Source organism: Seriola dumerili, unplaced genomic scaffold (assembly GCF_002260705.1).
Source record: "Seriola dumerili isolate Sdu_G_001 unplaced genomic scaffold, Sdu_1.0 BDQW01000002.1, whole genome shotgun sequence".
NCBI classification, from domain to species: domain Eukaryota; kingdom Metazoa; phylum Chordata; class Actinopteri; order Carangiformes; family Carangidae; genus Seriola; species Seriola dumerili.
The window spans coordinates 11,519,244-11,535,850 of record NW_019174257.1 but is presented as its reverse complement, the minus strand read 5'-3'; the positions used below and the strand labels follow the sequence as shown (position 1 = coordinate 11,535,850).

Sequence of the window (16,607 nt, the reverse complement as noted above, 5' to 3'; positions counted from 1 at the left end):
CTCTTCCCCTTTGACTATAAATTCTTCACCACAACAGCCACATACACACACACACACACACGCACACACACACACACACACACACACACACACACACACACACACACACACACACACAAACAAACACAGACACGCATATCTGGCCCCCACATCATGTCATCGGACATCAGTACCCAGGAGTCTGTGCTCTGTACTGGGTTGATTTGTGGTCGTCTGCCCCTCAGGCTGGTTCCCTGATTTAAAGCCAAGCTTTGATAATTTGTTTTTCTGTTTTTTTCTCTTTCTGCATCCATTCATCTCCCTTTCCTTTTCTTCTTCTCCTCCCCATATCATCTTGACTTTCTCATACTTACTGTTCCTCTCCACACAAACTTGTTTCTTTAACTTTTATGTTTATTTTTACCTTTTATTATTTAATGTCATTATCTTTTTCTTATATGCTCTCTCCTTTTTCCGGTTTTTGTCTACCCATCACCCACTCTCCTCTTCCCACTGTAGAAAGGTTTGCGGACCCTGGTGGTAGCATGTCGCCACTTCAGCCCAGAGGAGTACATCGATGTGGACAGGTGTCTGAATAGTGCCCGCACCGCGCTGCAGCAGAGGGAGGAGAGACTGCAGGAAGCCTTCAGCTACATTGAGAGAGACCTGCAGCTCCTGGGAGCAACGGGGGTGGAGGACAAGTATGGACGTTTAAAGAATAAATTGGAATATATTAGTAATGCCCTTGCTAAATACTTCATAACATCACATTCAAATACAATGAATGAACTTGTCAGTGCTTTCCAAACAGGTATCAGTAGTGTGGGACAAATTGGACAAAACCATGGAGTATCGGCTATGCTTACGTTTCATGCTGGCCTGTAATACAGATGTACGATTTATTTAAATTGATGAAGGCTGATTCAGATTCATGAGCTTGAGACTCTAAAAAGCCATTTCTTAGAAATGGTTACAGGCGTTAAAGTAATAGTTCCACATTTTGTATGTAATATGCTAAAACACCTTCTTTTTGATAGTTACTTACTGTATATCTGTATCCTAACTATGAAGCTAGAGCCAGCATGTGATCAGCTTAGCTTAGCATAAAGAGTGGAATCAGCTAACCGGATTCTGTCCAAAAGCAAAGAGGGTCATTATAAAACAGTAGAAAACACCAAACAGACGGATAAACACAGTGGGAGGGAGAATCTTCACCAAACAATGTATAGTCAGCCGGGAGATGGAGACGTCACCTCACTGAGCCTCTCTGGAAATGAATGTTGATATGTGTTTGCATCCGCTCACCATCTGCTCCTCACATAAGCCTCTCGCTTCTCCCACTCCCACTGTTTATTTCTCTGCATTCTCTCTCTCTCTTTGTCCTCGCTTTGTTTCTGTATCTGGAATGATTTCCTCCTTAGGCACAATCAGAGGATCTCCTCTATTATTGAAGACACGATTACTTCTTTTTTCAATCCAGTATGAGTAAAGTAAATCTGAGAGCCATGGTAATATTCATTGTCAATTAACCAAGGCCAGAAATAGGATAAATATTCTTTAAAAAAAAACAAACAAAAAAAACAAAAAGGTGCTGCCGAATTTCAGAGGCAGTTTTCACCCTCTTCCCCTCATCAAATATAGATGACATGAAAGCAGCCACAGATGCCATTGGCCTTTAATTTCAACTGTTTCTGTTGAAGAAATCTGTTCAAACTGCGGCAACCTATTGATCTAACTATAATATTTTTTATGTGTCTTGATCTCCTTGAAACATATTTATCCATACTAAGACTTTACCAATTCAATAAAAGGAGCTTTAGGAAATGTAGAGATGCTCCCTACATTCATCTAGTCTTATTGACCTATGGACACTGTAGTTAGCTAACAAGCCTCCAGGGCATGATCACATTAACTCCACAGCAATAAAACACCAGGTGTAAGTGCCAGCCCAGCGACATCACCTCACCCACAACAAGTCTAAAACAAAATTTTCATGTCACCTGGGGCTTGACCTAAGGAAACTATATTTAGGAATCACTGGAAGCTTTACAGTACATGGAACATGCACATGGTGTTTATTCCCTCTCCTCCTTGTCTCCTCTCAGACTCCAAGACAAAGTCCAGGAGACCATTGAGGCTTTACGGCTGGCAGGAATCAAGGTATGGGTGCTGACAGGGGACAAACATGAAACAGCAGTCAGTGTCAGCCTGTCCTGCGGCCACTTCCACAGAACCATGAACATCCTGGAGCTCCTGCAGCAGCGCTCTGACAATGAGTGTGCGGAGCAGCTCCGCAGACTGGCCAGGAGGTGAGTGTCTCATTCTCCTTTTGACATATATAGAATAGACAAAGTGTATATATAGCCTTGTATTCTGATAAGATTGGGGCTTTTTAAATATTAGATGTAGAGATGTAGAGTTTGGTTTTATTTGGATACCATTTATTTAATTGATCTCTTTTTGTTAGTGTTTTCAGCAGTCTGGACTTTAACATCTATATATATATATTTAACAATCTATATATATTACACATGCGAAGTAAACAAAACATCTATGTAACAAGGTAATGTGCTGGTGAATGGACTAACAGTAGAATCTAACTGGGCATTAGGTAGTAGTTGGTAGCAGTGTAGCTGTTTCCACTCTGTCCTTCTCTTCTATCCTGTTCTTTTCTGACTCTTTCTCTCCATTTGTTCCCAGGATAAAGGAGGACCATGTCATACAGCATGGGTTAGTCGTGGATGGGGCCAGTCTGTCTTTAGCGTTGAGGGAACACGAGAAGCTCTTTATGGAAGTGTGTAAAAACTGTTCAGCTGTGCTGTGCTGCCGCATGGCCCCACTGCAGAAGGCTAAGGTACCAGTGCTTTGCCATACACACAGACCACTCACCCCAATAAATCACTTTTAATGTTTCAAAAAATGATATCAATTTCTGAGATGAGCTAACACACAGACTGTCATTGTGCTGATATTATCAAAGCCCTTATTCCTTCCCTGTGTTTACTCTAACTTACTTAAACTCAACCCAGATATCAATATTACTGTGTTCTGTCTAGGTGGTACGTCTTTTAAAAACATCTCCAGAGAAACCCATTACCTTAGCTATTGGGGATGGAGCCAATGATGTCAGTATGATACAGGAAGCCCATGTGGGCATAGGTAAACATTCAACACATACATACACACACACACATGCACAGGACATGGTTGCAAACTCCACTGTTTCTGCATTCTGCAGTTTCATCTCTAACGTGTGTTTGCATGTGTCTCCAGGTATCATGGGGAAGGAGGGTCGTCAGGCCGTGAGAAACAGTGACTATGCAATTGCCAGGTTTAAGTTCCTGGCTAAACTACTGCTGGTCCACGGTCACTTCTACTACATTCGAATAGCTACCCTTGTACAGTACTTTTTCTACAAGGTAAGAAATGGCCATGGTGACAAAGCTTTGAATTCTTGATTTGAATGCACTCCTAGTGAGATAAGATTCTCAATGCTCATTTTCAGCTTTTGGTTATTCAAATCTCCTTTTCATACCAACTGCTTTATAGCAGGAGATGCAGGTACTGATCACTAAAGGAGCCCATTGTAATTTACAGAAGTGGGCTTTTACCTCAGCTTCAGTCAAGTCTCCTTACACTGCAGTGTTTTTAACCATTCTCTCCCTCACTGTCTTTTCTAGAATGTGTGTTTTATCACGCCCCAGTTTTTATACCAGTTCTTCTGTTTGTTTTCACAACAAGTAAGTCTCTTTATCTCTCCATTTCTCTCTCTTTTTCTTGTCATTGTTGTTTTGTCCCAGTTTTGATGTTGCACAGTCCAACATGTTGGCCATTTTACAGCATTACTTCATTGAGAGCATTCTTGGGATAAGTCTGTTTGATATCCAGATTAATTTCCATTTTTAATTTGATATCATGTATGAGGATGAAAAGGTTCAACGAGAAAAGCTTCATGAGGTTCAGTCATTTTGAATTGCTATGATATTTAAACAGAGAATCTCTCAATTTGCGTTTAACTTCTTCAAATTTTTATGATATGCCTTTGAAACTTGGGAATTAATGTTTGTTAAATATTTTATGAAACTCTGATTGGCAGTGAATGTGTTACTAAAGCTTTAGTCTGTTATTAAGGTTATTACTATCGTCCTAGACAAGGAAGATATCAGTCCTGAGAAATAATTTGAAGATCCTACACTGTATACAGTGTAGACATACAGACGGAAGCTATGCCACATAATAACCTGTAATATGTCAATAATGTCTAATGCACACAGCAATATGTTTCCACCATTCAGCTTCTTTCTTGTATATCTGACTCTTTTCAACTTCCCTGCCTGTTATGTTCTAGTTAGGTAGGATGAGCTGTGGATATCAGTTTTAGCTAATAAATTTGTGTTGAGTGAAATACTGTCTCTGTCCATCCCAGACTCTGTACGACAGTGTTTATCTGACACTATACAACATCTGCTTCACCTCGCTGCCCATCCTGGTGTACAGTCTGTTTGAACAGCTGGTCCATCCACACGTACTGCAGAATAAACCTGGCCTGTACAGGTGAGGCTGTTGTTTGCTTATTTGTGGGAACTGGCTTTGGTCGGTTTTCATATATTTAAAAGAAATCAGTGTCTAACTGCTGGAAAATAAAAATTGAGAAGTAATTTTATTTTGTATAATGATACATGCACCCTCTACCTGCACAATTTTCCTGCTGATTTTTAGCAAAGATGGCATGACACTGAGTCTTGATACAGTTTATCCTCTAAGGGAAGAAAAATGTTTGTATCCCACAGGGACATCAGCAAGAATGCTCTGCTGTCTTTTCGGACATTCCTGTACTGGACTCTGTTGGGCTTCTGTCACGCCTTTGTCTTCTTCTTTGGATCGTACATACTGATGGGAGAAGACACCACACTTATGGGCAATGGACAGGTTTGTGTTTGTCTGTGTGTGTGTGTGTGTGTGGGATTGTATTATATGTTTTTACTCTATAGCAGAATCCCTGCTGAGAGGATTTTCTGAAACCATCTTAGGAAAGTGTTGCTTCAGGGCATAATGTTTGGCAGTAAACAAATGCAGGACAACTGTTTGTGTGTGTGTGTATATATGTGTGTGCATGTTATGATCAATTATTGTTATTGATTGGACTGGTTGCCTGCTGGTATTTCTGCAGTCACTTCTTCCCTTGATCTGGCTCTTCTCTCCCCCTCATTCTGTCTCTTTGTTTAAAAGCCTTTTATATAGCCTTGTCTCTTTTACATTCTGAGCATGTTTGTCATTCACTTGTTAATAAGTAAGTTCTAGTAACCTAACTTTTTCTTCATATCATGTCTTCTGTGTCTCTGGCTCTTAACAAATTCATTTTCCTTCTCTTTTCTAACCCCGCTGCATATCTTGCTGTCTTTCAGCCTGTCGCAAGTTTGGTATTTCAGAAAGCACTCTTTCCTATTGCTCTCTCTTGCTCGTGTTTTTCTTCTATCTTTTGTTGATTACTCTTTTTTCCTTCTGCCTTCACGCTGTGCATGTCTTCAGATCTTGCGAGCTAACAGGCAGCTGGTAAGAGTCTGCTCCACAGATGAATGCATGTCTCCTTTGGGGGTTAATGAGAGGACTATCAGGACGATTCCTCGTCATGTTTTTGTGGGTTAAAAGGTGGTGATGGTTCAAGGAGACCGCATCTGAAGATAGCACACTTAAATAGATAGAGAAAACAGCACACAAAGCAGTGTTTGTAAAGGACTGGTAAAAACTTTTTGTTTTTTCATTGTGATATGATTAAACTAGAACTTGAACAAAAATATCTTTTAAGGGCCCAGAATTGTTGTCTGCTCCCCTGAGTGTCTCTGTGGATGCATCATAGGCCACTCACCATTAGTTTTCAGTGCTCATACTCCAGCGGGGTCTAGAATTGGCTGGCAACAAAACAATGCCCCCCACAGCTCTCAAACTCTAAGTAGAGTGATTCTCATAACAAGCGGGGGAGCTGCCAACTGTAGTCACACAGTCGGAGGGCAAGGCCTCATTATAGGCATCGTACAACTTGTTAACTCAAGCTGTTGTCTTGTGGAACTTCACTGGTCTCTTCACTCCACACCACTAAACTAATGCATCGCCTGCCCTGACTCCCAACTTTTATCCAGATTTGTGGTTTGATTTTGAACAGTTCTAAATATCAAGTATCATGTTTTCTGTTTCCATTATTCATTGTTTTGAAATTCCAGCAAAATGTCACAGATTTTTCTGTTTGAATTACTTGTATCTTAATATTAATAATACACTGGTGCTGTATGTTTGTTCTATAGATGTTTGGAAACTGGACATTTGGAACGCTGGTCTTTACTGTCATGGTCATCACTGTCACATTAAAGGTAAGTTACAGCTAATCTTACGCTTTCACCACAAGGTAATCTGTTCTTTTACGAATTGTGTTATCTACTGTTTCAACCTTTTTTTATTGGCATTTACTGACAAGATTACCATTTTTACCAACATCATTTAATACTTACTATAAGTGCTGGGAATGTTTGGTTTCTATACTGTAGTGTAGCACAGAACATCAGAGAGATTCTTATTCTTCTATGTTTGAAGTCATTCTGGCCCAAGTGGTCAAAAATACTTAAGCTCTAAGATGACGATGGTTACTGTGTGCAGTAGCTGTAAGCTGGGTAACATGTTGAAGTCCTTAGGGACACACTTTTCCTATAGTCCCAATATGAAATACAGTACATTGTGAGGTATTAGGATGATGTCAGTGGTCATTAATAGAACATTATTTATCACAGTTTGTTTCAAGGTCTGTTTTACAGCACTGAGGAAGATGGCTGTAGTTTATTGATGGCTCACTTGCCCCTGTCTGTGTTTTACACATATTTTTTTTTCCCTACCCCCCATGTGCGTCTGTGTGGTTGTGTGTGTGTGTGTGTGTGTGTGTGTGTGTGTGTGTGTTGTGGTTGTGTGGTTGTGTGTGTGTTGTGTGTGGTGTGTGTGTGTGTGTGTTGTGTTGTGGTGTGTGTGTGTGTGTGTGTGTGTGTGTGTGTGTTGGTGTGTGTGTGTGTGTAATGGCAGCCTTGGCTTTAGAGACTCATTTCTGGACATGGATGAACCATTTTGTGACATGGGGTTCGATTGCCTTCTACTTCATCTTCTCTCTCTTCTATGGAGGCATCATCTGGTAAGAACAGCTTCTAACAAAGTTCACATATTTTGCTGCTGTACAAATCACTGCTTTAAAACTCAAAGGAAATTACATGGAGCTTCTATAACACCTATAAAGTGAGATCCCTACATTTGGTAGAACATAATCTGCACTGGCCATCCAGCAGAATGACGGGGAAACTAAACTGCATAAACTCTGGTTGTACTGAATAAAACAACAGTAAAAGTGTTGCCTGCAGTATCATATGACTTTAAATGCCTATATAGTGAGACAACAGGCAAATTGTCTCTGCACCTACAGGCACCATGGGACTCTCCCTCTGAGTGAATGCCATGTTTTTTCAACAGTCTTTGATAAAGACATTGCTCCTCACTTAGGTCAAGCAGCATGTTTAAGTCACTTCTCTGGAGATGCTGGGAAAAAAAAGAGCAATAAAACATTTTCTAAGGTGTTGATCATTGATTATCTACATCACAGTTATGGCAACTCAAGAGTAGTTGCTTCCTCCTCAAAATCCTCAACCGCAAGTTGTTCATGCAAATTTAGTGAAGCTCATATTTACTAAAGAGTCCGCCCGACAAAGTCCACACCGACCGGCTCGGCGGCTACATAACAGTCTCCCAAAACCAGTACGCATCAAAAGAGAGACATATTCAGCACTGTGTAAAGCGTTCTCACGACTGTTACACACACTGTTATACTTTAGTATAATCATCAATATTTTGTACAATATGCAAAATTGCTTTTGAAAGTGATTGATTTGATTGATCTCCAGTAAGATAGGTCTGCACAATGTGCACATACTTTGCTTTTTGTCCCAAGATGAGGCTCTGGATGAAAAAGGCTGATAAACACCAGATTTATCAGTCCTTTCACTTGTTTTATATATCACAGAGGCTTTCTTAGAAAACTGATTATCTGAGAGTGTGTTGGACTGATCAGTTCAATCTTAACCACTTTACACAGTCCAGTCACCTCACAGACTGGTAGGAGCCACCCTGACAGAATTAGACCATAACTGATATTTGTGATCATACATCACCACAGTTCCTTTGACTCTGTGCTTTCTGGGAATAATAAAATAATTCAAGCTCCAACTGCCACTGTGACTTGAATTTACTGTGATGACTGACTGCCCACCTCTATTGTTGTTTTGAAAACTTTTAACTGTGTCCTCAGCCCAAAGACAGTCAGTTCTGATAATAGCATGGCCAGTCACTTTCACACAAACCAACTTTTCGGTGCCCCCCCCCCACCAACACTTATAATAAGAATAAAAGAAATGTATTTTTCCCCTTTTGCTGCAATATGTAACTCCTGCCTACATCTATTTCCCTCTAGGCCATTCCTCCACACCCAGGACATGTACTTTGTATTCGTGCAGCTGCTGTCCAGCGGCTCAGCATGGTTTGCCATCATCATCATTGTCATAACTTGCCTCTTTCCTGATGTGGTGAAGAAGGTCTTCTACAGACATCTGCTGCCCACCAGCACACAGAAGAGTCAGGTAACATAGGGATGAGTGGGAGAAAGTAAAAGTCAGCAACTTGTAATGAAGTCCAGCCATTCTTCTAAAGTGGATTATTCTTTCTTTGGTTAAAAAAAAGTACAGGTTGAAATTCAAATTGGCTGCAAGAGATTTGTCCAGCATTAACCTGTCTACTTGCAAGAGGTTTCCATGCTTTTCATACGCCCTGCACCATGCTGGCCTGACTCCAAGGCGCATTGTAGTCACTCGTGGTCACAGCAGTTCTCAGATCACTGTTTTAGTTTTCTGTACTATCCTGCATTTTTCTGGTTATTCACTCTACTGTAGCTACTCTTTTTTCTCCAAAGTTGTATCAGGGATTCTAGCCAAGATCGCAACCTTTTTGTCAAGGTGAAATCATGATTTAAAGAAAGCTGAAAGGCAAAGAAAGACAGGATTAGAGAAAGAAGTCAAACAGTATAATAACAGGTATGGAGAACAAATTTTCTACAAAAGGTCATAAAGAAATTAATCATGGGGCAAATGTTGCAGTGGAATCAGAAAGCTTGTCTGCAGCATCTTTAGAAACCTTAAGCTTATGTTCACTTTTTACATTCAAATTAATAGGACCAGCTGGACACTAGCTAGTGTAAGTAGCCATTTCTATGGGTTTGGGTTACAGGCCTGCTGCAAACCGAGGCTCAAAAGTAAAACTCATTAAAAGTGATGAAATGACACAGGGAAGGCAAAAACACATTGCAGTAGTTAAACTGTCTTCTGTGTGCTGTGTTAGATTTAATACTTATTCTTACTTGTATTACAAAAATGGAAATTATATTTCCTGTGCAATGACAAGAGCCTGGAGGGAGAAAATAAACTAAAATGTCAACCTAACTCAGATTCTGGACAGGGAGAGAAAATGTCCCGTGTGCCACATTGTTTAAATAGTTCATTATTTTCTCAGCATCTGTGGTCATGAGTAACTCACTTCTTTTCACAAACAGCATGGTGTTAAGTTGTTCACACACACACACCGCATGACTCCCCTCTGATCCAGTATTCACAGCCACATGCGCACATAGACGAAACACACAGTGTGCATGCTCACCTTTCCGCACACCCACACTGTTATTGTACTGATTTGTCCAGCTGGAGACTGTTTATGTTTTAGCTTCTCTCCTCTTGTTTCTCAGAAAAAAAATTGCCGTCTTTTCTATTCCTATGTGGTGTTTGTTATTTCTGCTCTAACCTTTGTCCAGTTTTGTCTTTCTGTGTGTCTGTGTGTGTCTGTGTGTGTCTGTGTGTGTCTGTGTGTGTGTGTGATTCTGAGAGTGGGTTCAGTATGAATGGTGTGTTTGATTGCATGTGTGTGTGAGAGCTTTATTTCTAACCTCTTTGTGTCTGTGTGTGTTCTTCCTCCTGTCCTCTCTGTGTACGCTCCTGGTGTAGATGTATTCCAACCGTGTGGCAATAGGTGATGACTTCATCGCTCTGCAGCCTCTGTCCAGAGCCAAGAGCCAGCTGGGCAAAATTAGGTAGAGGAGATGAGACTGATTCAGCCCTGGGCTTAAAATTCATCTAAAAATCAATTCAAATGAAACAAGTATCCCAGGAGTGCTTTCTTCAAGAGCAATTTGTCTATATTATCAGATTTTGGCAGGAAATGGTATATTTTTGTGAATCGTCAGCCATCAATACTGGCCTGTCCTTTGCCCTGCACTGATGATGCCATCTCTAAATTCAGTTTCTCTTCCATTAGTTTGAAAATATGTATTTTTGACCTGCAACTAACAATTGTCAATTAATCAATTAATTGTGTTTATAACATGTAAGAAAACATATAGTATGATTTTTCACCTATTCACGAAACAGGAATCCAAGTCGTTATGTTAAACTAAGGCTTTAAAGTTTATAAAATCTTTCGGTTTTAATTTTTACTCTGCAGTGATGTGTTTTTTTTTTTGTTTTTTTTTTGTTTTTTGGCACTGTATGTTTACACATACAGCAATGATATATGATAGATTCTACAATTGTCACATTAACAGTACTAAAACCAAACACAACCATATGTAATATCCATCAACGCTTAATTGGTATTCTTTCCCATATGCTTCCTCTGCTAATTTCAGATGTGACACTAACTGTGTTTGGTCAAACATTTACTTGCCTTTGTCAGATTGTATACAGATAGTATTCTTAAAAATAGAAAATTGATGTAGAGGTTAAGATGCTTGTCAAAATTTAGGGCTGAAGTCTTAGTTACAGCATAACATGGACAACGCCTAAAAACTAGAAATATTGCTTTATGGAATAAGCACTCCTGTTTATGATCATTCATACAACACTAAGATGTTCTTTCTCCCAGGTCTGGACTTGATTTAGTTCTGCTTAGGCCTGTTTCTAACACTGGCAGTGCACTTACTGCCATGATATGTGCTGCTAGTGTTGGATCACGGCCTTTTGTTTCATGTCTGTGACTGCATGCCCCGGACAAGCCAATCAGCATTCTCTGTGATTGGGGGTTAAACGTATATATGGGCCTTTTGGGGTTGGAGACAATGCCAAAGAATGTGAGATAAAGCATTTCAGCTGCTGCATGTGTTGCATTTATTGAAAGGCTGACATAGTGTCCTCATACCTCCACCACTCCTGCCTGCTACAGCATGGTACTGTCATTACTCCAGCCCATTGCATGAACAAACGAATGAATGAACGAGTGAGTGAATGAATGTCAGAACGCCTGGGAATCCTCATTGACTTAATTTTGACTGTTCCCCTCTCACTCATTATGCTGTGATAGCAATGTTGTCATGCAGGGACCCTATTTGGTGTCTTGAGTCCTGCATCTGCATTAGTCCCAAATCGGAGTACGTGGTCAGACCCGCCTCCTGACCATCAGCCAGTGGTCTTGTCGTACAACCACGGACTGGCATACCAAGCTAGTGTTAAAGTAACGTATCAATCAGTCGCATGGTGCAGCCCATCAAACCACCTCTTTTAGCTATAGCATGGTCCATCCTCTTGACGTACACTGTCAGACTGGTTTCACCACTTGAGAACACACTGCTCAGCTCAGAGCTGTCCACCTGCATGGTTTCAGCAGACCCACAGAACAAGACTGATAACCCACTACAGCTGCATGACAGACTCTTGGACCGGTCTGGGCTGCCTTGCACAGCAGCATGATGCTGTCCCGTTAGAAGCATGACAGACAGCTGTGTTATTATCACAGCTATTTTAGACTGATGACTTGAAGATCTTGAGCTGTTATGGCAGATATCACTATAAATAACCCGTAAGGGAAATGCAAACAATAGTGTGAGCTCTCTATGCTGAAGGGAAAAGACCAAAAGCCAGAAACAAATCCTTGGTCTTGGACAGCCTCTGTCTTGACAAGTGAATATAAGCAAATTATATGTTTTTAACATTTGTAATTTTGCTTATTATATTGAACTGTCCAAGATCATGTGAATAAACCTTGTGCAATACACAGGGTTAGCATTCTTGTAATGTAGGTTAATTTAATAGTGAATGTTGCTGCATGCATATCTTTATCCTCACAGCTATATATCAAACTCGTTTGTATGGTTCTGAAGCAGTCGCTGGGAAATGTTACCACCATTTATAGAAATAAGGCCATGTTTATTGTTTGTAATGGTTTATTATTATTATAGTATATTACACTTAGTTGCCAGTTTACACACCTAGCAAAAACCAATGCAGTCTAATATAGCTAGTATATCTTACCTTCAACCTGATGCAACTTTATGGTCATGTTGGCTGTTGTTTATGTGTTGGTGTTTTTCACTGAAAATTATAGAAACTCCTTATTGTATCAAAACCAGCCTCAAAATGATTGTAAAGTTGAATCAAAAAGTTTCTGAAACAGTTTCAACAAAAACTTAACATTATAACATTTGTGAAGGTTGGATTTATTGCAGGGCTGTTATTTTACTTGGTTTTAACAAGGTGTACCTAATAAACTGGAAACTCAGTGTATATTTCAAGCTACTAATGATACAGACGCAGGTCCCATCCCACAAATTCTATGAGCAGAAACAAACTGTAGACTTGTAGATGATAAAGGTCCTGTGCCTTATGTTAAAAGAAGGCACAAAGCACAGTATGCAAAAGAGATCCTAAATCACCAGCGCTAGTAATTTGTTTGTTGAATCAGTAGAAATACACAAGACTCTCTTACCAGGTTGCGTTCATGTTAATGTGCTGTATAATGCAATTTATTCAGCTCCAGCTCCTTTATTCAGGAATTCCAGTATCTGTCAATCTTTTTTTTTTAATAATTACATTAGACGGAGTTAATCACAAAAGAACCCAAGGGGCTCTTCTGGCTTTCCTGTTGTTTGCCTACCCAGTAGCTCTGATAGATTCAGCAGCAGGTTTATTAGTGTGGATGCTAATAGATTTGCTCTTATCTGCGCTAGAAGGATCTTTTTCCCTTGAGACATTTGGTATGCCTGCAGCTTCTTTCTGCTCATTTGTTGCTCAGTTTTACAGCTATCTCTGAGCTTATCGGCATTCTTGCCAAAGTTCAATTGTCTGCTTTTGTGAGAAATTACAGCCCTCCCCCAGTGACCTCATCAAACCACTCAAATTTTCTAAAAGACCCTGTTCTCAAGCAGTGATTTATGATTATGTCATAGTCCCAATTAAAATGAGGTTCAGATCTGCAGCAGGGGAATAAGAACCCGGCTGCACATTGGTGTCTCGTTACAAAAAGCAGGAATCAGCTGCTTGCTTTCAGCTCTGTTGCTACGATGAAGATTGTAGGTGAGGTCACTTGTGAACGGCATTAGAGTGGAGCTCACTGTAGAGTTAGGGTCAGAAATTTCCTCAATTAACTGCCTCCCTACAGTGCAGCCTGGACTGACATTGACAAACTGACCACTTCCTTACTAACTGACTAATCTGCTGGTTGGTAAATAAGCAGCACTGAAAAAACATATCCACCTTTAATTTTGGTTGTTTAGTCTTGTGTTGAGTCTTAAAATCATGTTTCACCAAGAAAATATAAGATAATGCCAGTAGAGACAATTTCAAGTCTTCTCTATCAAATGAAAATTAACTTAAAATAAGGAAAATCAAGTAAAATCAGTTTTAGCATATGCAATAGCTTTTAGAATATTCCTAAAACAAGTAAGAACAAGGAATTATCTGATCCCTTAATCCAAATTGTTGACTTGTTTCAACAAAGGTTTAAAGGTTGAATATGAGACTAAAGTGGATATTTTTTGCAGTGTGGTGGTTAATTAACAGGCTGGCTTTACTGGCTATGTTGCTTCATCGATGTCTGACTTACCAACAGTCTACCGGGCTGACTGATGGTTGAGCTCTTTGACTGGCCAGCAGGGCTCACTGTAAGCATCTTGTGTCCTTCAGATGGAAGAGGGTGAGGGTTCAGTCGGCCCAGAATATGACCCTGTTAAAGCCCAGCGGAGCCCAGGGGAGGACAATTGGCACCTGCTAGCTGCTTATCCTCCCCCTGCTACCCCCGGCCAAGACCCCTGCTCCCCTAGGTAGTAACATACATGTACTTCACTCCCATCGTCCCCCTTGTACTGTCGCTGTCCCGGCATTATGGCCTCGCCTGAGGACCAACCAACCCTTTGCACCCCCTAACAGCTGCAGTCAACCAACCCTTATGCTTGGTTAAAACAACCTGCACCTTGGTCATTCTCCCATGGCTGTATGTCACAACTACCCCTACCTTTTATTTCATACATAAAAATACTTCTCGTCTATGTCTCTCTGTCGGTCGCACTTCCTGTGTGAGTTTCACAACCGTTTCCCACGCCATCATGATCAGCTCCATTCACCCCTACCCTTGCATGAATGACCTCGTCCTTCTCTCCCTAGAAATGATTGACCCCATCCTTCCTACGCAACCATGATCGCCCCCACCCATTCCCTATCTAAATTCAGCCTTAACTGTTATTGGTCAGATCTGGGTTCAGAGCTTAGAGAGAGAGAGAGGGAGAGAGAGAGAGAGAGAGAGAGAGAGAGAGAGAGAGAGAGAGAGAGAGAATGCTGTTGGCATGCTGATCTCATTGTCTTCACTGTGTTTTTGTTCAGCCATCTATTCCCACCATATTTAGTAATGTTACTCCATATTGATGGCTGAATGATGTTGCATTGTTAGCTTGTAAGTATTTGATATCTCATAAAATCCTTTTCGCATTTCAAGTATAATTTTAAGTAAGATTTGTAACTTCTTTTGTAAGTTTCTCTATGAGTTAAGATTCAGCGTTTTAGTTTCTCTATGTACAGAGTGTGCTTTGTCAGTGCCATATATCATACTGTAAACCCAAGAGTATTACATTTTGTTATGCTGTCACTGAAGTGATATTGCCAAGGATACTCTGCACTCTTAGTTGTGTGAACTCACATCATGTTTTAAAATTTAATGACAATTAACACAAATTGTAGCTGAACTCTGTAGCTACCATAGTATGTCAGCCAGGGGGTGATGTCATCATTTCTCAGAAAACCTTGGTTTGCTAGAGAACTGTTAATCACATGGTTTGGCCTGGTTTTGCTCTGGGCATCATGTTGTTGACACTTCTATACAACTGAACAAAGTGATGGCACCAAAGACTTCCTCAGAAACTGCAGTGGTTAAGTCGATACTTCTCTCTTGTTCATCTCTGTCATAAACACGACTGATGAACAACTTTTATTCTAACACGACTATCTGAACTCTTCCTACCACTGCCTCTGTGGTGACTTATTGCTGCTTCAGTGGTTGATAAAATGGTTTGTTGGTTAGACCAAGGCAAATCAGTCATCTCAAGAGTTAATGAAAAAGCAACAGTGTTTATCACCCATGTGGTCATACCGAAATAAAAACACCAAGGACACTTCACCAACAAATAAACAGTAGTCTAGGATACATTACCATCTGTGGCTGCAGCTGTGTCTTGTCTGTTGTTGCTGCTTTTTTTCTCTGTGGTTTGGACTGAATGCGTGTGGAATAATCACACTGTACAACCTCATATTTTCTCTTTGTTATGGCACAGTTTAAGAGGTGATTCATGTGTTGCAGTAACAAGGATAAATTTGTTTGCCCTTTTTTTTTTCCAAATAGAATAAGACAATATGTTCTGATAGAGGGAGAGCAACACCATGCATTTATTATCCAGGGACACATGACACTGCCAGCATAATCCATATTCAGTTTTGTCCTGTCTGTGTTTTCCTGTTGCTGGCCAAGAAGCAGAAGTTTGGTTTGATGCCAACAGTTTCTCCAATTTCTGCTGCAGAGAAACGGCAACATCACAAGCCAAAACCATGTGTGAGATACATGGGACACACATTCAGTCACAAAACAGGACCAGGGGCTAGATCAATCATCAAACTATAAAATATGAATGTTTAGAAATCATTTCTTACAAAAGCACATTGTCTGGACCTTCTAAAACTCAAGTCCAAACTTTGCTGTCAGTGGCACAGAAATATAGGGAGAATTGCAAAGTATGTAACATTTTGGGGCTGATTTATGGACTTAAAAAAAACAGGTGGGTCACTATATTAACTCTGAGGTTAATCTATAATTATGCTGTCCTGTTATGCTGCAGAAATGCAGGGTACAGGATGCAAACTACAAGTGTAACCTCACTCTCACTCTCTCTCTCTTTCCTCTTTGTCTTTCTGCTCTTTCTGCACTTTCTCCTTTCCCTCTCACACTCTCGCTCTCTGCTGACTCAGATCAACAGAGCCACCTGATCCCACAGGTTTCTAGGCAGCGACTTCATTCAGCTTTGACTAACAATACCGATCTTATTATTGAAGCAATAATAATTAATAATAATTCTTTTTAACTTTTGCATAAGTACAGACAATATTTCGTATTGGTTTTCACATATATGAAAAGATCTGGATCGATGATGACAGCAGTGACTTTTTCTTTAATACATATTCATATGATCACTCTGGGGAGTCCAGTAGGCTGGATGTCCCAGACCTTTGAGAATATTACAAAGTTTATTCATT

General features: G+C 40.3%; 1 protein-coding gene across 1 annotated transcript in view; it reads left to right on the top strand.

Moving 5' to 3' along the window:
* The window catches only part of atp11b (ATPase phospholipid transporting 11B (putative)), a 46,191-nt gene that overhangs the window by 22,938 nt on the left and 6,646 nt on the right, over positions 1–16,607 (top strand). The window contains exons 18-28 of the mRNA XM_022744479.1: positions 499–680; positions 2,085–2,288; positions 2,680–2,833; positions 3,036–3,138; positions 3,253–3,398; positions 3,660–3,719; positions 4,406–4,533; positions 4,770–4,908; positions 6,279–6,348; positions 7,042–7,147; positions 8,474–8,639. Of these exons, the coding sequence (XP_022600200.1) occupies positions 499–680; positions 2,085–2,288; positions 2,680–2,833; positions 3,036–3,138; positions 3,253–3,398; positions 3,660–3,719; positions 4,406–4,533; positions 4,770–4,908; positions 6,279–6,348; positions 7,042–7,147; positions 8,474–8,639 (1,458 nt within the window). The remainder of the gene's footprint in view (positions 1–498; positions 681–2,084; positions 2,289–2,679; positions 2,834–3,035; positions 3,139–3,252; positions 3,399–3,659; positions 3,720–4,405; positions 4,534–4,769; positions 4,909–6,278; positions 6,349–7,041; positions 7,148–8,473; positions 8,640–16,607) is intronic.